Source organism: Sander vitreus, chromosome 4 (genome assembly GCF_031162955.1).
Source record: "Sander vitreus isolate 19-12246 chromosome 4, sanVit1, whole genome shotgun sequence".
Lineage (NCBI taxonomy): Eukaryota > Metazoa > Chordata > Actinopteri > Perciformes > Percidae > Sander > Sander vitreus.
This window is the reverse complement of record NC_135858.1, coordinates 24,076,138-24,099,050: the sequence shown is the minus strand read 5'-3', so window position 1 is coordinate 24,099,050 and position 22,913 is coordinate 24,076,138. Positions and strand designations below refer to the sequence as shown.

The following is a 22,913-nucleotide window of genomic DNA, read 5'->3' as shown; positions in this document are numbered from 1 at the left end:
AGCAATGTCTGCATTAACAAAATCAGCCTCCTGCACATATTCAATGAATGGTGCACAAGCGTTTACAGGTTTCTGCTCCATTGGCACAATGAGCCCATTCAGTAACAGATTTAAAGTCAAACACATTTTTATGACTTTCCTGAGAATTTCCCCCCCATACCCAATATGGTAATTAGCGTTACATGATTCATTGATGGTAGGTACACTAGGTTCTTTTCTCATGAAAGGTTTCCCATTATTTTGCACAGCTCGAGAAAAGAGCCCCAGAAGAATAGACAATGACAAAAAGAAAGTCAGGGGGTGAATAATGCAGCTGATTGTATCTTTATCAGTCGCCATTTCAGTCTGCAAACTGAATAAACCACATTGTATGCCTCTTGAATCACCTTTTCATGAGTCTGTCCTAACAAAACAGCACATTAATAACACATAAACGTATGGCCTTGAGATTGCGCAAAGATAATAATTTTACATACTTCATAAGACGAGGCAATGTAAAAGAGTTTATTCCAGTGTATAACATAAGTAATGTACAAAATAGCAATACTATAGCATGGCAATAAAAAATCATTACAAAAAGTGCTTGATTTAAATTATCCTACATTTGATTTGATCATCTGCCATTTGAAATGCAATAACATTAAAGTGAGTTTTCTTTCTTCCCCCATCGTTTTCTGGCACGTCCCTCCTGGGTCACAGATGATCTTTAATAGATGTGCACGGTTCCATTTGCATAGCTAGTGTTGACGAGTATGAAATGAAAAACGGTTTAGTTTGAGCTTCATTCAAACAGTGGTGCAAAAACTGGAAAAACAGCACAACATTCATGCTTTTTCTTGGCTTCACTTGTTATATCTAATTCATGTTCCCTCTTAAAAACTGTATGCTAGCTTACTTTCTGAGAAGTTAAGTGACAATAAACAATTCTTCAATATGTTTTTAGAAGTATTTGGTTGTTTTATGGCATCTTAAACACATATAAATGGACAGGTACCTTAGTCAGGCAGGCAATCTAAAGATTTTGGAACTGTAATAACTCCGGCTTCAGGTCTTCTCTGGTGTCATATGAGCTATGGTGTCATCAAATAGGGAATTTGTGTCAGATTTGTTGCGTTATGTTATTTTTGTTAAAACTTTATTAGTTAACCAAATGGTGTTTTAATGCATACTTAATTAGCATTACGAAATATTAGTGTTAGTCATTGCAACTTTGAGAGAATAACGATTTTTGTTTTTGTAAAATAAGCTTTAACCTTGGCTTAGTGGAATATTCGAGCATGCATATGATTATATGAGAGATTCATGTTTAAGAAAAGTTTCTCTAGCTGAGTCTAAGCTATCTGGTTTATCTGGATAACAGGTGAATTTCACAAGATGAATATTACGTGTTGTTTCACAGTTGAAAGCTTTAACTGCCTTTGTCTCTGGATAAAAAAGATTTGTCACATGAATGACAAAATATGTCAACCTGCTTCCTGTACATTTTATTGAACTTGATTATTAAAGAAATCCTGATTCACTCCGGCCTGGAGGGAATGTTCCTTCCTGATGCTGATTTCTACGTCACAGATTAAAGGATTTCCTGTTGACTTCCCTCATTCCTCAGCACAGGCCCGGAAACACAGACATCAAGATTTCCTCAAACAGTTCAAAAACTAAAAAGCAGTGAAGAATCTGAACCTGCTCCTTCCTAAAAGTTACTGCATATTACTTCACTGCGTGCTGTATTTGTTCACAGAAATATGTGCTAATATTGACCTGCACGCTGATGTGCATTTACGTTCTGAGAGTACAAATAATATGTTAACCTCAAAAGGTAAAAAGAGCAGAAAGTGCAAAGAGGATAAGAAGCATTATCAAGTATTGGTCATGCATTGAAAAGTTAGGAGTAAAATACTGGAGCTCACCCTTTTCTCTTGAGAAGAAACTTGTGTAAAAAGAGTACAATTATACACACAACTGTAAAGAAAACAATAAACAAAAAGTTTAATTATATATTGTACTTCAACTGCAAAACGTAGTTGAAGTTCGACTTTCAAAGAGAAAAATTGTACATTACCTAATGAAACGCATATCACACTGACTACCACAGGCATATATCCTGAAAGACACATGCAAAGTTAAATGCAGATCATAAATAATGACCCATGGTAACATCTTTATAATAACTCACCAATATCCTTGTTAGTATCTACAGCCTCATCATGTCTGTCTGCAAGTATAAAACCGTATCATTAGTATGCAAACTATTTATCTGGCAAGGACAACATGGCTCAGTCAGGCTCAGAAACCATATCAACACATTCAAGGTTTGTTACAAACTGAGCATCTCATTTACCGATTTAAAGCTATAGTGCGTAGTTTCTGTCGCCCAAATGAGGAATTCAAAGTAATGACAACAAAACTGTTGGCGCATCCACATGACACAAGCCTTCCGTGATCCCCCCCCACACACACACATGCCTGTAGCCAAGGAGGACACGGAGGACTAAAAAACATGATGAAGAAGAGGTAATTATCTCTATATATTCACTTGAGTTTCTACGCCGACACCAGTTTCTGAACATAGCCATACTGAGAAATACAGAGAGTTGTGTGGAGCTGATAGTCTTAATTAGCTTTGTATCAACTCATATGGCAATGGCTTCAATGTATCGGACATTCATTAATATAAAAAAGTTACGCACTAAAGCTTTAAAGCCACTATGTGTAGAGGTTTTAGGCGGTTTAAAGCATACTTCGAATACAAGGTTTGTTACAAATTGAGCGTCTCATTTACTGATTTAAAGCCAATATTTGTAAAGTTTTCTAGGCAATTTACAGCATCTTTCAAATGATTATGCTAGAATATGTTTTTGTATGTAGAAAAAGTGGTATGTGTTGCTTTCTGTTTGTTTATCTCTGTGTCTCCATGTCGGATCAGTGATGGGCGGGGGGGAGAGACCAAAGCATTAATATATTAACTGGCACAGGGAGACATGTCTGTGAATATTAAATTACGGTTGTCTTGCCCAGTAAATTAAAACCATTGCTATCCGCTTTACAAACAATAATAATTATAGGGCAAACTAAGATCCATAAATAATGGTGTTAAAGGAAAAAAATCCTTTTCACTTTCTGGTGGAGAGTCACATGAGAACATTGATATCACTCTCACATGTGTCTGTTTGTTAAATATGAAGTTATAGCCGTTATATAACAGTTGGTTAGCTTAGCTTAGCATAAAGACTGGAAACAGGGGAAATCAGCTAGTCTGACAAAATCCAGGTCGCTTCGCCGGTTCCCTGGCAACTGCTCAAAGCCAAGCAATACTTCCCAATAAAACGGCAAATTGTTGTTTTTACACTTCAGCTCATCCAAGTCTCGAATATTAAGAATATTAAGTTAAGCGAATATGCTTAACACGCAAAATGTCAAATATTCATTATGTTAAATTTGTTAGTTTAAGTGTTTCAGGAAATGTCTAAAAGTGGAACTAAATATCTATGCAGTGAGCTATGAACACATATAAGTTCTAGCTGACCTGTCTGGTGGTTTGGAGTCAGCTGTCCACATTGATTACAATGTTCATTCTCCTCATGAATGGTTTTGTGTAGTTTTAAAGTACTAAATATTGTGTTTGACTTACAGATCCAGTTAAATTGCCTTAAACTATATTTTGCTATATTGTCTTCATCCCACAATGATAACACACATTCTCTCTTCCCTCCACAGTTTATTTAACTGAAATAACAACACAACTTTTATAATACAATTGTTCAATACCTTGAAATAAAGATGATGTCAATGATGTTACAGTGGTTGTACCCTCAGCTGTCAAAATGTCTCTGCCACCTTTGAACAGAGCGATCAGAGAGATTCTTAGTTCTTCTCAAGCTTGGGCAGGATAAAAGTCATTTGTCAAGCTGAGAAGCAATTTCTAAGATGCATGCTGCATGCACATCATCCATTCATGCTGCCAAGCCCTGTGCCTAAAAGGTTTTCAATATAATTACATGCCGATCGACATTTTTCTGTACCTTGTACTGAAGGTGAGGCAGTAGGTGTTGCACTGGTTGTGACAGATTTTGCTCTGTGAGCTGTGGGTGTGGCAGATGAATCTGTAGAAGTGGACGCTTCTGTGGAAAATAATCAATGTTGTCAAAATATTTTTCTTGAGTCTTAATATACTGTATTCCTTGTAAAGAGGGACTATGTATTGGTAATTATCTCTCTATATATTTATGTACCTTTTGCTGTAGGTGTAGATGTTGGCGTTACTGTTTCTGTTGTAATATGAACACCTATGAATAAGAAAACTACTGAATTTATCTGGCATTTCAATAAAAATGGTTCATCAGTCATTTGTGAGATTGGAGGCAATGCATATAGATTCCAGTTTACAAGAAAGAATGTGCTGTGCCTACAAATGACAGTAATGCATCAGTAATATGCTTTCTTGTTAACCATCCACTTACAGAAAACTATACCTAGGCTACATTTACACTACTACGTTTTGGTTTAAAAACAAAGATCTTTTGCTACGTTTACGCCTCGCGTTCACACTACTACGGAATTTCAGAGCCCCTAAAACGGAGAAATTTGGAAACACTGCTGCCCCTGTTTTGGTTTGAAAACTCTTGCGTTGTAGTCTATACAGGCACAAACGGAGAACTTTGGAAAAGACGACGACGCACGTCAGTCAGTCTTATTGGTTAGGTAGGCTTACATACCTTTCACTAACAGTTCCACCTTGTCATCAGTCCAAACTGATCTTACTTTTCGCCATTGTTGTTCTTTCTCCAAAGTATTTTCTGTATTTTTAACTTATACATCCATCCATTTCGAACGCAGAGGAACGTCAGACAATCCGCTTCCTGTTTACACCGGCACACGCATGCTCAGTGTATGCGAATGGTCATGTGATATGCATTGTCAGACGTGAACGGAGATTAGTTCTGCTACTGGAGCTAAAACTCTTGTGTAGACAGAGATTGTTTTTGTCTCAAAACGCCACATAAAAATGAGAACGTAGTAGTGTAAATGTAGCCCTAATGTTGTGTTAGGTGAGCACAGACATTAATAGTGATTACGGTTAGGTCACTGCTTCAAAGAGCTCGGACAAGAGTGTGTAGAGAGGGGTTTAAGTGATGATGTTTAAACTTGAAGGCAGTGTGTTTAATGCTGAGTGTCCTCAGTGACACCTTGGCAACACCTATAGTATGTGAACTGTATTTAATTGAATACAGTATATTACAGATAAACACTTTGTTTGGGTGTTTGCAGGTGCACTGCAAACTTGCTAGTGATCTTGCAAGCCTGTGTTTATGCCTATTTAGGATCAGAAAGATATGACCACGCCTGTGGTTTTGCATGATTTTGCCCATTAACTACTCTACAAGTCTAAACACGTTACACAAACATGTCAAAGCATAACTGTGGTTTTCCGCCTGCTTTATTCCAGGCAGAATTTAATGAATTGTTTTATATGAATATTACAATTTGCAGAGCTTTAAAACTTGCTTAAGACTTGGCTCGTCATGGCGTTCACAACACTGAGACTTGAGAGGGACCTGCCAAGCAGCAATGCTCACATAACCTTTTTATTACGTCCATATTAGCATGTTCTTATTCTTGGTTTAATTATCAGACCAGTACTTTAGCTGGTGAATGCAACGCTAATCACCATCCAACTCTTACATATTTGATGTCCTTGATCACACAAACATGGACAGCTGGGGACAGATTTCTCTGCTTTATCATAGTGTTAACATAACAAAATAAATAAATAATGGAAGCAAATGTTCATTCACATTTCAAGGCAGTGCCTGCAAGCTGATTTTCATATCGCATTAAAATGAATGGGAACCAGGGGCTGCATTAAAAACTTGGAATTACATCTACCAACTTATTGTTTGAAAATGGTCTGCAGTAATGTAAATAGTATTTGTAATGAATGGGTTAAAACATGCACAACTACCTGTGTGGTCCTAAAATAACTTAAACAATACTTGTTATGCATGCTTTTTCCACCTCAGCCTGCCTCTCTTCAGTGTAAACAGTAAGATGTTGAGGAACAAGACAAACACATGGACGGATTGTGCTTACCTTCGCATGCCGGAGGCTGAGAATCGTATCTACCAGTTTCTCTGCACACAATGCTATCATTCCCAATGAGGGTGTATCCGTTATTACAGACGTACTGTATGCTTTCTCCATATTTTGGTTGATCTTGAGAATCCCATGAGCTTCTGCCATTGGCTACTTCACCAGGTTTAGCACATGTTACAACTGAGGAATCAGAAAAACAGGTGTTTCCACGGATTCTTATCACACAATAATTTAGATGTAAAACAAATAATCCATTATGTTGGCATATAAACTGTACTGTTTGCTGACTGACAAAGAGAAGAGAGAAAACACACACAACAAACTTTGGAAACAGAGGAAGAAGAATTTCACAAATACAAAAAAAAACTAAACCACTGCTTTATGAGTTACGTATTTAAATAACTATTGCAAGAGGAGAGAAACAAGTCTTTTAAAAATAGCTTTTGTAACTTTTGTTGTTGTTGTTGTAGGAATGTCCCAAACAATTGTTTTATGCTTCTGGTTGTGGCTTCATGAAGTACAAAATAAGAGACACTTACTTGTACAGTTGGCTTTTCCACTCCACCCATACACATAGCACTTTTTGAAGCTTGATCCACTGAGCTTGAAACTGTTGAGAGTTGGAAGAAAATAAAGCAGGATGTTTATTTAAGGAGGAATTGATACTGCAGAGCCATGATTTGGTAATGCAATGGAAAGTTAATTTAAACTTTGAAACTAAATTCTTCAAGAGTTTAGTGAAGAACTACGTATCAACAATTATCTCAATGTAGGCAAAAGCAGAGGCAAGTTTCTAATCAGTGAAACCATAATGTGGCACTTTCTGGCAACTGCTCCATTTATCTTTTAAGACTATTTAGTTTTCTTTAGAGACTGTTTTTTCTTCAGCGAATCCACCTTGACTTGAGTCATCTTGGTCTATTTTGCAGCAGCACTTTCAGGTTGACATCTTTTGGCAGTACAGCAAAAACAGATACTGTGTATGTAAATGGTCTTGACTTAATCTACTGAGGGCTCCCTTTGTGTCACTGGAGCTGCTACGTGCCGACACTTGTTTCTCCAAACATAATTTCAGATGTAATTCAACCAGATAGCAACCAGATGGGAACATATTTCATACAATTATACTCACCCTTTATCACAAACTACTTTTATTGTATCGCCAAACAGAGTACCAGCGCTGGTATTAAAGCTCATGTTCGGCTGAGGTTTAGGGAGACCACAGTCCTTCTCTGTAATATAAAAACAAACAACACAACATTGCTGCTGGACTTTTAAGCCACGAAACCAACTGCAAAATGACAGAATAAGGCTATTTGGTTGTCAACAGTATACTGTTTGATAAAAGTGTCAGTAGAGTTATAAATAAAGTAGACAGGACTCACTTTTACAGACGAAATCTGGTTCAGTCCAATTCCCATCAACGCAAGTCATAATCCCAGAGCCACTTTCTATAACATATCCATTACGACACTCTAAAGTAACCTCAGAACCCTCTAGAAATTCATTCATTAGAAGGGCTGTGTTGGTGAGGACCATATTTTCCCCGAAATGTGGTTTAGGACATTCGGCTGAGAGAAAAAAAGAGACAAAGAGGCAACATGAACAGCGACATCTTTTTGTTTCAAAATCACTCAATAAAACAGTAAAGCTGTAATCCTGTAATCCCGTAAGTAAATAAATAGATCTTAAGTAGAGCTGTTGCACCAAATGCTTGCTCTTGGGGGAATTTGTTGGGTCTCTGTTAATTATAGTGTGGTCTAGACCTACTCCATCTGTAAAGTGTCCTGAGTCATAACGTCTGTTATCATTTGACATAGAGATGTTCCGATACCGGCTCCGATACCGCCTAAAACGCTGGTATCGGTATCGGGAAGTACTGGAGTTAATACACCGATCCGATACCACGTAATAAAGCCCTAAAGAAAATCTACGTTAAAGTAGTTTATTTATGTTCTTTTTCCGTTATAACTGACTGTCAAACTGGAGAATAAAAAAAAGTTCTGTGGCGTTCATTGTTTGTGTTTGTTCATGTTTCACAAAGACTTTAACATGAGCCAGACCGACAACAAAGACAGAAATCATAGCACATCCATACAGGGATAGTAGTATACAGTTGTTAAAACATAATAAAATATAGACACACTGGTATCACATCGGTACTCGGTATCGGCCGATACGCAAGTTCAGGTATCGGAATCGGTATCGGGAAGCAAAAAATGGTATCGGACCATCTCTAGTTTGACACTATAAATAAAATTGGATTAAATTGAATTGAATAACAGACGTACCATATTTTCATTGATAGAGATGATCCAATGCATGTGAAAAAATTCCTTGCAAGTGTAACAATTACTTAATAAAGTGTTTTTAATCCATCAAGTCTGCTGTTACACATTAATAAATCATTAAAAAAACGTGTTTTTAATCTGTCAAGTCTGCTGTCATACATTAATAAGTCATTAATAAAGGTTTGTTAATCCATCAAGTCTGCTGATACACATTAATAAGTCATTAAAAAGCATTTTAATCCATCAAGTCTGCTGTCATACATTAATAAATTAATACAAAAGGGGTTTTAATCTATCAGGTCTGCTGTTATAAATGTTATATCTTACAAGTAGTTGTTAATGAATGGATTTTGGTCCAAGAGGTTCTCCATAACCTTTTAATTTAGAAGTTTATAAGATGTAGAACTGATCTACAAAGCATTATTTATAAACTAATAAAACAATTAGTTACAACTAATAAAGCCTTTGTAAAGGAGGGCTTTTAAAAAAAGTGATACTGAAAATAATTGATGAGCTTCTTTTCCAAAAAGACATAGGCTAAGTGGTAGGTCTGTGGTAGTCAACTATGACTGTGTACAGTCAACATGTTACATTGGCGTCATCATACTTAACAGAAATGTCTTATCTCTTTACCACAGAATATTTCTAAAATATGCAGATATCTCTTGTCTTGACAGCTCATCTCACATAAGTAGTCCTAGAATACTTCTACGGAGATGTCAATGTGGAGTAGGTTTACAGTAATATTGATTCATTTGTTTTATATGCACAGTGGCCACTTTATTAGGTACACAGACCACCCATAACATCTATCTTTACAAAAAGCATAATGTTCGGTTTTTGATGACATTGTTGAAAATGTGTAAATTCAACGATATGTTTATTAACGATATGTTTATTACTGGGGTCTTAGATAAAGACCTAACAAACGAAATAACTAACTAACTAACTAACTAACTATATGTTTATTACTGAGGTCTTAGATAAAGACCTAACTAACGAACCAATTAACTAACTAAACAACCAAGTAACCAACCAATTAACTAACTACTTACTTACTAAACATACTATAATTAAGTTAATTAAAACACCTCTATGACAGTGTCAACAAAAAAATTAACATTATAGGCACTTTAGAAGTTTGCCAAATATTGTTCAGGTGTACATAATAAAGTGGACACTAGGTGTGTATTCATATGTTTTGTTAATCTACTGTTATTTTACTCGCGGACCTCATAGAAAAGTATACATTTGTTCAGTTAGGAGGATTTTTTTAATCAGTTTTTAAGTCCCAAATAGTAAACCTATATGCTATACGATTTTCTGCAGCATCATTTTATAGAAGCTGACATCACAGTAAGCGGCTGTGGAGTTGACAGAAAATGCAGTGAACTCTCATGTGACTCGGTACATTAGTAAATAAGATCTGCGAGGCTGATGTTACTGACCTGCAGCCTTCACGACAAAGAGGTAAAGTAACAACAGAGAACTGACTCGTCGCCGTCCACTGGTGTCCAGTAAAACGTCCATGCCGGGCTACAAAGCGAGATTAAAGAGCCTGATGCAGATTCTGTCTCTTTCAGTCCAAGTTCTCCAGACAGCCGACGTAGAGACGCGTGTCGCTCCGGTCCCGGTGTCAAGTCTACACTGACGCGCTCCTGAACGCACCACTACTACCATTTTGTCTGTGGTCAAGTTAACTTCAGAATGACAGGAAAAGAGAAAAGAATGGCCTTCATAATAAAAGCAGTGATATTCTCACCAAGAAACAGTAGCCTAATAGTTAATCACGGTATGAACATGTATGGTTATATCTTGCACATTTGCTTATCTATGGTAGGCTATTGAAAAATATATTTGATGCATTTTCAAAAGGGAGATTTTTTACACATACTTCCTTTTAAAAAATGGTTTCAAGTTTTAATTAGAATAGTGTTTAACCAAAAAAATCAGTTTTCATTAGGGGTGTCACAATTTTGATTTTAAAGCGAAAATTGATCAACAAAAGCGATCAACATCAGTTTTTTTCTCTCTCTCCACCCCCGCCTACTTGAGCACATTTGAAGAAAAAAACAACAGGCACAGTGCAGATTACATCTGGTAGCATTCAGCAAAAGACACAGGGTAAGTTAGCTTACCAGTAGCCTGCAGTTGCACTTTTCCGGAAACCATGGTCACTGCCCGAGTCCTCCGGGTTGCAACATTTTGTCTTTCCCGTGAGTGAGTTACGTAAACACATAACGGAGGTAAAGCATGAGGGTGCTCCATGTGCATTCATGTGCCCCTAGTTAAATTAATGGTGCATTAAATTGCAACTTGTAATTTCTGAGATCCTTAAACTATTGCTGCAAAGTAACCTTCAGCCACCTATCTATCTATCTATCTATCTATCTATCTATCTATCTAGCTATCTATCTATCTATCTATCAAACAAGTGTCTTATTTTGAAAGGCAAAACAGAAAGTTTCGCTTTTAAAACTGTCTGTCTATCTTGATGTGTTCCAGCGGGATAGACAGCAGGCACAGACAGAGATCTCAGAGTGAACACATACCAGTAAATAAAATCAAGGACATATTTAAACAACATAGTTAAAGTATGTGAATGTTCTTTTAATGACCAGTAAATAAACACAAACTCCCAGTATGTCCACCAATAAGAGCAGCTCAGTGAAGAAGTGACTTTTCCCCAAGTGTTGCAACGCCAAAAAAGTGGAAACGTGGGTCGGGGTGTCCTGGAAAAAAAGGGGTATTCCCTTTCTGGGTCCTCCAAAGGGGGGACGCCTTTAGTCTATTCTATTCAGTTCTATTTTATTCTGGTATATTCGGATACAGACATACACGTTTGTAAAGTGTCAGCAAGAGAACATGATAAATATCAGAATAATAATTCCATTACATGCCTTGGTAAATAATAATAATGATACTCATACTACTATAACGACTACTACTACTACTACTAATCAAACAAATAACACAACATCATTGAGGGACTGTGATAATGAGGATTCTGGTGTTTTTTGTAGTACATTACAGAGCCTAAGTCACTTTCTGGGTTTTGGGTTATTGTCATGGATACATTCCACCGTTTACTTCAACAAGGGGGCTGTGCCTCATTGCCTCACACACACACTTACTGGGGAAAATTCCAAGGAGTTCACTCCACCACCCATTTTCAACCACATAAGTTTGTTGACAGGGGCCGTCTCCGTCCTCCACCCAGAGTTGTCTTAGAAACACACAGACTAACAAAGAAACCTGGCAACAAAGAGCTAATGAAGTTTAGTAGCCCGCATCTGCACTCTTTAGTTATCCAGTGAACCAGTGAAGAAACCTCATTATGCACATTACATCACTAAAAAGTAGGATATTAAAAGATGTTTGAGATCTCACTGGTCTGCACACGCAACCCAATAAAATGTGACCTGTAAAAACTGTGTGGTGCACATCATGTCTTTTTAAGGCGTTCAAAAAACCAGCATTAGTTGGTAACAAGTCTGCCAAGCAACTTCTAATGTTCAAAGCCTCCAAGGGCTGTGGCAGCCTGCTTTGCTTATCTCTCCAAACACCATGTCCAAGTGAACGATTAAGACACCTCCCTTCTCAGTAACCAACCTAGAAGAATGCATCTGCTTTTCTTCATGTCTGATAATGGAGAAAAGAGGTTGCCACCCAAATGTTAGTATCTGTCCGCTGCTGCATAGTTCACCTGTCTTCCTTATGCTCAGACATACCAAGGATAAAGAGCAGCAGGACCATAACTTTTGAATCCACTCATACTTCACATATCTTCACACACATATCTCTATGACATACCAGATGTTACCATACAAAGGGCTTCATTTAGGAAAACCTTGTCTCCCTGATATTCACATTTCACAAAAATGCATGACAGTGCCTTCATGTGACTCATAGACCGAAATATCCATTTATAGCTAGACAAATATCAAATGGCGCATATTGTGTTTACAGTAGGCATTATTGAGATAATGATCTCCTCAGAAAACCACTTCTAATGCCCTCTGAAAATGATTAACTGAGTCAAATGTACACCCACACTTCCCTGCAAGTTGGTGACATCTAGTGGTATGAAATATAGACTACATTAAAAGGCAAACGCTCTGACAATAATTATGACGTAACAATCCATTTTCTTCCTGTGCAAAACGTGATCAGTGCTGTATGCGTGTTGGGTCGAAAACAAACACAAGGTGAAGGAATGATGGTTATGGCACAAATCTGAATAATATTCATTCATATATGCCTACCTCTAACTTTCCATCAATCTAAGCCATTTGTATATCAGCAACTGCTTCTTACCTTTTTAGTTTATGGTTTTACAAACCAGCAAAAATTAATATATCCTTTTTATCTAATGAAATCTGACCCATGAATGCAGCAGAATGTGATTGTTTTCAGACAGAAAAGGCAATAAAAACACATTTAGGTTAGACAAACAAACAAAAAAAAGACAAGGTACAAGTCTTTGCAGAACATTTACCTCCAGTGTACTCGAGAAAAGCAGTTGGCTACCATGACAAATGGAAATTTGCCATAGTAACAGTGGCTTATGTCGCTTTGTCCTATGACAGTATTATAAACAAAAATAATCTAAATATGGCACCTAAATGATCATCCTATGGACAAGTGTGAGAGAAATTGTATAGCGGTTTGAATTTAACATCTAATATATATAATATATGTGTGTTTTATTTTCAGTACAAGAGGTCCAGTAGGTATTTTCAGTAAAACTTTATTTTTCAGTGCATGAACAGAACACCATGTCAAGGTCATAGTCTATCCTTTTCAACTCATTTTTAAATATTTTCTCTTGTTTTTTTTTACATAAAAAAATAATGGAGCAATTTAATATACCTCTATTTCCCACGCCCCCCCCCCCCTCCCCTCCGAAAGAGCACTCAGCAAGTATTTATAAAGGTGCTGTACAATGTACAAACATTTACATCTACTGTTCCACCACAAGGATTGTTTTCTAATGAAGCGATGCAAGGCCACAGTATGATACAGAGATGAGATTTAAAAAAAGGTCAAAACAAAAGCATAAAGAAGTACAACAGTGCAGGGGACATACAATAATAAAGGGCATTATCTGACCCACCAGAGTGAACTGCCTGTACCTGATTTACTCATTCAACCAACCAAACTATTGCACACCTACCTACCACTCACCAACAACCACCAACAACCATCATTTGACTATCACTCACATTGACTTTATCACAAGTCTGCAACTATACTGTGTTCCCTGAGCTCATCTGAATGTCTTAATCTCATAAACTGTATTAGCAGGTATGCTGAGTATATTTCCTTTTCTCTGTTTTCACAGCAGAAGCTTCAAAAACGTACTTAAGCAACAGTGAAATTCGACAAGCTCTATTCGCATGAGACTAGTGTTACCAGGGGACCTCGTGTGATTTAAGGCTCAGACACACCAACCCGATTATCGGCGGTCGGACAGTCTGGCGAGGTCGGTGACTCTTAGTCTGTTCGGTGTGTTCCGTGCCATCGTCAGTTGGAGGAGCCGTCGGCATCCATTTTGGCCGATTTGACTTGTTGAATCGGCCAGTGGGCAGTCGGACTCAATGACCAATCTGATGGTGGAGTGCTAGTCCTTGACTAGTTAATCAATGCACGAGAAAACCGCCAGTATCTTCTTATTACTAGCCATCGTATTTTCTTCCATTCAGTGAGTAATGACAACAACGATCCTTCTTGACTACTATCAACACTCTCTGATGAAAACAATGACAGTGTTTACTTGGTCTAGAGATGTTCCGTCATTTCCGGTTTTCATTTTTGGGCGACAATACAGATTAGCACCGCCTGCTGCACTGCACAGAACGTACGCTCAAGTCGGCGTCGCTTCGGTGTGTTCCGGGGCACTTTTTTGAGAGACGGGAGCCGACTGATCAGTCCGACTGCCTTTTCTTTTTTAAGATTATTTTTTTGGGGCTTTTCCCTTTTATTAGAAAGTGGATAAATATGAAAGGGGGAGAGAGATGGGGAATGACACGCAGCAAAGGGCAGCAGGTCGGATTCGAAACCTGCGCCGCTGCAGGACTCAGCCAACATGGGGTGAACGCTCTTACTGGGTGACCTAGAGGTCGCCCCCTGACTGCCTTTTCTGCCGAAGGTCGGCCGTCAGGTTGGTGTGTCAAAGAGGGATAAGCAAAGTCTGTATTTTAATTACCCCCCGGATATGATGTCAAGGCTCTGTCAAAACATGAATTTATAATTGCCAACACAGCCAATACGACCCCAAATCACAGAGATGCTGATTCGAATGGGACTTATATTATCACACGACCTCTGTTTGGCAAAATATGGTAGGTAATTTGCAGTAGAACTTTGACTTGACAAATTACAGACATGGCAGATTTGCACAGTATTAAGATCACAGACGATCTCCGTAGTTATTACACTTTAGTCCCCAGGTAATACTAGTCCCGTGTGAAATGTCTCATTTTAACTGACCCCACGTTTGGAACCAAATGTTCATCTCATCAGCCCAACAACCCTTAAATTATGTAAAAGGTGGGATCTCTGTATAACTGACTTACATCCGTATGCATGCTCAATATCTCAGTAACCCACCACATCACTCTCTAAGCTCCATTATCCTTCAAGCTACCCTGTCAAATAATTATACAGCAGGACTGACAAATACATACATTTAAAACCCCCATGTTTCATTTCTCAGTAGGCAAAGGTAAAACCATAAGGGACATGACTCACAACTTGCAAATTATTATCGAAATTGCCCTTTTGGCCTTCGACAGTGAACTTTTTAGAAAAACTGAAATAGCTTTATAAAATAAGGATAATAATAAAATGGCATTGGTAGCAAGTCAACATCACAAATTAAATACAACTTGTGGTCATTCTGTTATGCTACAAGGGCAGATGCAGTGCAATGGAATTCAATAGATATTTAAAAGTTAGAATCTGCAAAACATGACACATTCAAATATACTTATATATTATATTTCACAATGAGACACGTTTTGAGCGATTGCAAACATTTGGTACAGCGGTTTGCACGTTTCCTATACATTTCATGAACTACAAGATCCATGGTAATTCCTACCACTGAAGTACATCAGAGGGATGGGGAACGTTCAAATAACATGGGACAAATCTTTGAAGTCTATATCAAAATATGGAATGGCTTGGTACAGCTACATATACACATATTAATCTATCATCTCAATAAATTACACACTGCTTGGTTATCATACACATGGTAAACAAGATCTCAAACCACAAGTTTCTGGTCTTTTTAATGATACTGTTCGTATTGAGGAGAGTCTATAATCATAGAACAGTCTAGAGTCCCCGGTAAAGTGAACGCTTGCTGGATTGTATTAGAAATCTGCCTGGTGTTGAGAATGACAATTATAAACAGGATCATCCTCAGTGATGAGCAGAGCACGTGCAGTAAAACAAACAGAAGGGCCGACTGCATGCAGTTGAGCAAAGTTGAAGAAAAAGACAAAATAGTCAAAATATCCAACAATGAGGCCGGGAGCTAAATTAAACCCTAGATGACAGTCACACTTGGTGTATACTACAGCGGGAGAGGCGAGGGCCTATCTCCTTTCTTTGCATATGGGTCATTGCATTGTAATGGGTGAAGCGCTGTTGGTAGTCGTTCCACAGGAGGCTCCCAGAATTGGCACATATTCACATTTCAAAATGTCTAGTCTGGCAATGCTTAAGTCCCACATCAGAGATGCTGAAGCAGCGGACAAGGCGGAAGGGGAGCTGCTACATGCCAACACGTTGATGTCACAGGACTCCCGAAAAAGACCTAGTCAAAAGACAAATCTGGACATGGTCCAAAGGTAATAATGTTGCACTTTATTACCTCTCTGTTTTATGGAAGAACTCAGAAAAAACAATCTACTGATCGACTGTTGAGTATTCTCAAATCTGGGTGATTCAATATCCTTTCACAAAGGGTCACGAAGGACCTCTGCCTGGGAGAGGATTCTGGCTGAGCTGGGCACTTTCCAAGGGCCAGGGTTAATAGGTCCCTTTGGGCTCTGCGGGGTCCCCGGAGGACCGTTTATAGAGGCCACAAAGTCTTCTTTACTACCGACTTCTTTGGAGTAAGAAAATGTGTCCTCTCTTCCTTTCTCCTGTCTTGGTGAAACTACAGAACCATTTCTACTCCACATATCTTTAAAAGACAACAGTGATGCTCTTTTGTTGACGGTTTCTTTACTTGTTTTCCTGTCTTCTGTGGATTTATACTTACCATTAGTATCTTTCTGCCCTGAGTCTTTACCTGTACCTTTCTCGCCCTCTCTGACTGTATGAGGAGGTGTCCTGTGGTGATGAGACACTCCTGCCACCCTTCTTTTGAAACTTTCTTGCTCACGGCCAGGCCTGGTCCTTTCTCCTCTCCCTTCCATCTCCCGCCTTTGTGAGTATCTTCTGATCTCAAGATTCCCCCCTTTGCAGTTTTTCTTTTCATGATCCAAGCTCTCTCTGCTGGAAGAGTCTTTGAATCTCCTCTGAGGGCCTTGTTGATGCTCTGCACGCTGCAGGGTCGAAGCCACTTGCTGTCCAGCTTGAGGAGACTTCCTAGGGCTTGTGGATCGTGTTTTTGCCTGTGTCTGAGACATCCTGTTCCTGCTCAGTCTTTCTTCCTGTGCCTGACTCTCAGTCTTTTTGGGACCGTAATGTTGCTCTTTGGCTTTAGGAAATGTCTCCCCTGTTTTCTTTGGGCTGCTTAGCTCTCTGGAATCTTTTGTGGGCCTGGTCCTCTTGTAGAAGTTCATTTGCTCAATGGAGGCAGGAGAGAGCCTATCTACCTCTTTGTCTGCCCACTCACCGCTCTCCTCCACTGAGTGTAAACCCCTGCTGCTGCGGGGCCTGAGGCCTTGTGGGGAGATGCTGCTACAGCTGTGGGAATGTTTCAGTTTGCTGGAGAAGGGGGAGGAAACAAAGAGGGAAGCCCCGCTGGGATATGGAGAGGTCAGGGGTGATGTGTCAGAGTAAAACACCTCTTCGGAATAGCTTGTGGGTGGAATGAGTTTTTGATCGCGTTGACCTGTAAAAGATGCACACATTTTACATGGAGACACCATATAAACATACTTATTAGAAGTTCCACACAAAATACTGAAATTGAGGGAGAGAAGGAAGACAAAACGGATTAATGCTGAGAGGTTAACAGAGGGAAGATATGTGAGAAAGAGAGGAATTACCAAGGTAAAAGAGAAGAGGCCAGTAAAAGCAGTGAAGATGTTAGTGTTGGTGCTCAGTGTAATAGCACACAGTAGAAGAAGCCGTACTACCTGCATCAGGGGCAAGAGAAGAAGAGCCAAAAGGAAGCAGATGGTTAGAGATTTAATTAATAAATAAAAAAGTCAATAAAGAAAGCACATTCAAATCAATACGGGCAGCATTCCAAAATAGGCTCCAGCAATTAACAAACAACCTGGAGTCATTATCATCAACGTTAGTTGGATTTATGGATTCAGAATGTATTTAACTACTTTCAGTGTCCCCTCTCTGGAAACACATTTAGTAAATACATCCAATCCAGTTACTAACTTAAGTTTCATTGAAAACATTAATCAAACATGCCATTGTTAAAACTTGATTGTGAAAGATATGCTGTCGAATTTATACGAATAGTGTGACATTTTGCGAAATACAAGAAGTTGTATACCACTCTCATATCTCTGCTCTAATTATAAAGCTACAGCCAGGCGATTGTTAGCTTAGCTTAGCATTAGGACAGGAAACAGCTAGCCCGGCTCTGTCCAAGAGAAAACAAAATACACCAACAAGTACCTATAAAGCGCGAAAATAACATGTTCTATCTCGTTTGCTTAATTCGTAACAAAAAATGAAGTTTTTCTTGGCAGGGTGCAGTGACTTCTTGGAGTCTTGTCACCGTAAAGTTGCCAACCAGACACAGACGTCTCACTGTCTCAAATTTGTATAGGCACATAACCCCTGTGAAACTGCAACATGTCGTTTTTACTAGGGCTGCAACTAACGATTATTTTCATTGTCGATTAATCTGTTGATTATTTTCTCGATTCATTGATTAGTTGTGAAAGATGTCTTTCAGTGTTTCCCAAAGCCCAAGATGACGCCCTCAAATGTTTTGTTTTGTCTACAACTCAAAGATATTCAGTTTACTGCCATAGAGGAGTGAATAAACTAAGAAATATTCCCATTTAAAAAGCTGGAATCAGATCATTTTTAACTTTTTTCATAAAAAGTGACTCAAACCAAATAATCGATTATCAAAATAGTTGGTGATTAATTTAATTGTTGACAACTAATCAATTCATCTTTGAAGCTCTAGTTTTTACATTTGGACGGAGCCAGGCTAGCTAGTTTCCTACTGCTTTCAGTCTTTAGTGAGTGAGTGATATCAATCTTCTTGTCTAACTCGCTGCAAAAAGTGAATACATGTATTTCCCAAGGTATTCCTTTAAGGAGTTTATATTGAAAACATTGAAAATTCTTCTTGGAGGAAAGAAGTTATTATATGCCATATATTTGTTGTCAACTAGTCAACAAGTACTAATGTTTCCTACTATATTATCCTTCATATTGTACCAAAATAGTTAAAATAGCAATTACTTTCTAGGCGCAAAGGCGGTCCATATTAAATGGTAAACTAAACACTTGAATTGGTCTCTGTACTGTGTTATTACAAAACATGTAATTACAATATAACATATAATTGAATAAATTGTGTGTATACAGTACTTACTGCCATCTTGAGCCAGGCCCGCCCCAGGTCTCAGCAGCAGGACCACTTTGCTTCCTCCAGCCTGGATCACTTCAATAGCTCGTGTATGGGAAATGCCGCGTGCCGGCTCCCCGTTAATCTCCACTATCTCATCTCCAACCTGTCAGTAATACAGAAAATCCAATTATCAAACAGAAACAGGTCTGATCAAAGCTTACCATTTTTCACTGTGCATGTATTCACACTTTCACTCAAACATACAGAAGTGGTATGCTTTCACACACATACACATCACAATATTTAAATTGCAGGTCTCACACACACACACACACACACACACACACACACACACACACACACACACACACACACACACACACACAGCCTTGTAATACCCTGAAGGAATAACTCATGATAAAGCGTGTAAACATGTCAGTCTGTTGGGATCTAATCAGTGTTGACATTTCTCTCCACCCTTGAATAGGCAAAGTTATGCCCAGAGATCACAGTCTGGCAAGCCTAGGATTGATTCTGAGCCAGGAGCTTCTATTCTGTTCCATCACTTCCCCTCTCATCCTAATAATAATAATAGTGTGATAATTTCATCCCCATGGGCAAATTCTAATTTTGCTGAACCTCTTCCATAGACAGAAACAGTACAGGGTCAGTTCCAGGAAGACACTGTGACCTTCCTGGAAATGGTCAGTTTCACCCTTAGGGGCACTAAAGAAGGATGGATGCTTGCTGACATAGATGGACGGGTGGATAGATAAGACACTTAGGCCTAATGATGGTAAGAAGTAGGTAAGAAACCAATATGATAAAAATCTAGAAATAAAAAAACAAGAACACAATCAAATCAAATCAGAAAATAGATACTTAAAGACCATCTCCCAACTCTCTTTACTTGCTGTGTTGAGATCTTGATTAACTATGCTAAATGAAAGCAAAAAAACAGCAAACACATTAAAGTTGAATGCATCTACAGCATTATACCCTCAACGCTGTAACTGGCAGTTGTTGAAACACAATTCATTAGATTAATCTCTGGTGCATTCAACACACAGCAACAATGTTTTTTTTTCTGATTTACCTCTCTCCTTAATGAACTAGTAGATGTGCAAAATTAGATTTCAGCAATGTAATACTCTATATAATAGCACTATCTAACATCTATCTATCTAACAGTATTGAGTGTAACCAAATGAGCTTCCCAGGAATGGATTGACTTTTATTTAATCAAGTTTTTTTTTTTTACCTCTCGTTAGCTGAAGGCCCTGAGGATGGCCATGTCTATCTGTCGGCCATTTGGTCTGTCTGCCAAAGTGAGACATCTCACATTATTGGATACATGCCCATGACATTTGGTGCAGATATTCATTGTGAGAATGAATCTTAAATTATTCTGGTGAACCCCTGACCTTTCAATATTCATTTGTAGAAATCCCATGTGCTTTCCTCTAGCTCAACTGTGCACACAAGATATCTTATACCCTGATAGGCTAATTTCAATGAAATGCTCTAAGCACATGCATTACTTGTGGATAATGACGTTAGCTATTATTAACCCCATGACCTTTCTTGTAGCACCTCCCTGTGGCAAACTTTACACTTTTAGCCCCACCACTTTTAAGATGCTAAAAATAGTGTAATTCGCAATATGTTGTTCTCTCCATCTAACACTAAATATTGTGCCACTAGCAGTCCTTTAGACATTATGAGTCAGTGGGATCTGGCCACAGGGACAACTCAAACTTTCCACAGGTCATGGGGTTCATTGAAAAAAATCTATCCATATAAAAAAAAAAAAAAACACATATATGTAAAATACATCAACAACCACACTTTTAAGTCCCTCAGAGTGTCTCTAACTTCATTCCTCCCCCCCCAATTCATTCCAGCTGTAACAAAAACCTTTTTTTATTTTTTTATTATAAAGATTATAATAAAAGAAACACTCACATGGATCCTTCCGTCCAGCTGAGCAGGTCCATCCTCAGCCAGTCTCAGGATGTATAGGCCCATGTTGTACTCTGTTCCCCCTCGCAGACTAAAGCCAAAGCCCCTGGGACCCCTCTCTAACTCCACTGTCAGACAACCCTACACAGCATAAAGATAACACTCAGTCATTAATACACTCACATACAGACACACAGTCATGCGGCAAGATTCACGCACACGTGCACAAATAATATACATAAAAACAAATATACATGCAGGGCTTAATCCATAATTCCTGTCATAAAACATTTTTGTTCAAGGTGCAGTTTTCCTTCAACTGAAGATGTCATTGAACCCTCTTCTTGTTTAACGATTGCCTATTTTTAATTTTTATTATACTTATACACATACAAGGAATTTGTTTTGGTGTTGTAGGTACATGTCACACATTGTCTAAATATAAGAAGGTTAAGAAAGTCTAAGTATTAGAGTTAAAACAATATAAGTATAAATATATATACACAGTATGTATTAAAAATAAATAAAATGAAATAAAATAAAAAGAGCAGTACAGCAGAGTAAGTACAGTGGCATGTAGAGCCAGAGGTAGAGTGTCAGGGTGGGTTCCGGGCTTTGTTGATAAGGCTAGTGGCGGAAGGGAAAAAACTGTTCTTGTGGCGTGAGGTTTTGGTCCTGATGGTCCTTAGCCTCCTGCCAGAGGGGAGAGACTCAAAGAGTGCCCAAAGTTGCCTCGAGATCAGTGAGATCTGGAGAATTTTCTATTGCTTAAAAATGTCAATAATGATCCTCGCTCTTCTCTAAAAGGCTTCCTTCTTTGTTCATATTGATTGGAAAGTAACATTATTTGAAACTATAACTAGAGAAGGCAATTTCTGAAGACTTGTCAACACTGATTAGATCCCAACAGACTGACATGTTTACATGCTTTATCAGTTATTCCTTCAAGGTATTACAAGGCTGTGTGTGTGTGTGTGTGTGTGTGTGTGTGTGTGTGTGTGTGTGTGTGTGTGTGTGTGCGTGTGTGTGTGTGTTAGCTTGCATGCGTGCATGTGTGTGAGTGAGTGTCAAACTGCACTGATAGAGCTCATCTCAATCAGCTGTATGTCCAGCTGCAATCACAGGTTGCCATGGTGATGGTAACTGCTGACTGACTCCTGGGTCAGACAGTTAATTTAAGTTCATTCAGTAAAGCTGAGGCGCACCTCTTAAACCTCAGATTCTCGCTCTAAAACCTTGAGTCTAATCATAAGTCAATCAATCATAAGTATTATTATCATGAGAGAGAAAAGACCAGATCAGAAGATCAGCGCATTGACTTTATGTTTGTGGTGTTAACCATGTGTGAATGGGAGAAGGTTGCTTGAGATATAGTCTATATCCATGACGTTCCACTTCCGGGATTACTCAGATGCCGCCGAAAATTTCACCGGATTTCACTCTTTTCGGCCGGATGTCCGTTACCTTCCGCTTTCTTTGTGTTGGAATTTTAAACTCCGGTGGATGTATGTGGACTATGGTTAACTGCTCCTCAGATCTCTGCAGGGTAAATCCAGACAGCTAGCTAGACTATCTGTCCAATCTGAGTTTTCACTCGCACGACTAAAACAACTTTTGAACGTACACGTTCCACCAAAACAAGTTCCTTCCCGAGGCTATTTTGCAGCGGCACCGTGGCTCCGTCCGGTGCTTAATGCCGCCCAAGGCGATTGTGATTGGTTTAAAGAAATGCCAATAAACAAGAGCACGTTTTTCGCCCATCCCAGAATGCTGTGTGGACTAGCCAGACCCTCCTCCGCAGCACTGTGGAGGAAGGTCTGGCAATGCGAGAC

The 22,913-nt window shown here is 38.7% G+C and overlaps 2 protein-coding genes across 11 annotated transcripts in view; both read right to left on the bottom strand.

Moving 5' to 3' along the window:
• Nucleotides 1-490: 490 nt before the first annotated feature.
• On the bottom strand, nt 491-10,045 carry LOC144517183 (complement decay-accelerating factor). Of its 7 annotated transcripts, XM_078249104.1 has the most exons (13): nt 9,830-10,043; nt 7,476-7,661; nt 7,223-7,322; nt 6,630-6,700; nt 6,088-6,270; nt 4,230-4,283; nt 4,020-4,118; nt 3,766-3,834; nt 2,174-2,212; nt 2,060-2,101; nt 1,908-1,959; nt 995-1,070; nt 646-737 (listed from the first exon to the last, which is right to left on the bottom strand). In XM_078249104.1, exons 1-12 carry the CDS (start codon nt 9,909-9,911, stop codon nt 1,013-1,015), a joined length of 1,035 nt encoding a protein of 344 aa, XP_078105230.1. In that variant the 5' UTR covers nt 9,912-10,043; the 3' UTR covers nt 646-737; nt 995-1,012. The 7 variants fall into 7 exon arrangements, 5 of the variants coding, with proteins under 5 accessions (XP_078105229.1, XP_078105232.1, XP_078105233.1 ...); XM_078249105.1 differs by lacking the exon at nt 995-1,070 and having other exon boundaries at nt 611-737; XR_013501905.1 differs by lacking the exon at nt 2,060-2,101 and having other exon boundaries at nt 714-737; nt 1,908-1,927.
• A 3,070-nt stretch (nt 10,046-13,115) lies between these two features.
• The window catches only part of magi3b (membrane associated guanylate kinase, WW and PDZ domain containing 3b), a 144,422-nt gene continuing 134,624 nt past the window's right edge, over nt 13,116-22,913 (bottom strand). For all 4 annotated transcript variants that reach the window (XM_078249098.1, XM_078249099.1, XM_078249100.1 and 1 more), the window contains exons 19-21: nt 21,085-21,222; nt 19,144-19,282; nt 13,116-17,457 (exon numbers count right to left, since the gene is read on the bottom strand). In XM_078249098.1, the coding sequence (XP_078105224.1) occupies nt 16,352-17,457; nt 19,144-19,282; nt 21,085-21,222 (1,383 nt within the window). In that variant the 3' untranslated portion in view covers nt 13,116-16,351. The remainder of the gene's footprint in view (nt 17,458-19,143; nt 19,283-21,084; nt 21,223-22,913) is intronic.

Coding starts and splice junctions, on each gene's coding strand:
- LOC144517183 (XM_078249103.1), bottom strand. CDS start 9,911: ATGGACGTTTTACTGGACACCAGTGGACGGCGACGAGTCAGTTCTCTG. Junction 6,271..6,629: donor TGGAAAAGCCAACTGTACAA/GTAAGTGTCTCT, acceptor CTGATTCCTCAG/TTGTAACATGTGCTAAACCT. Junction 2,213..3,765: donor GACATCATCTTTATTTCAAG/GTATTGAACAAT, acceptor TTATACTTGCAG/ACAGACATGATGAGGCTGTA.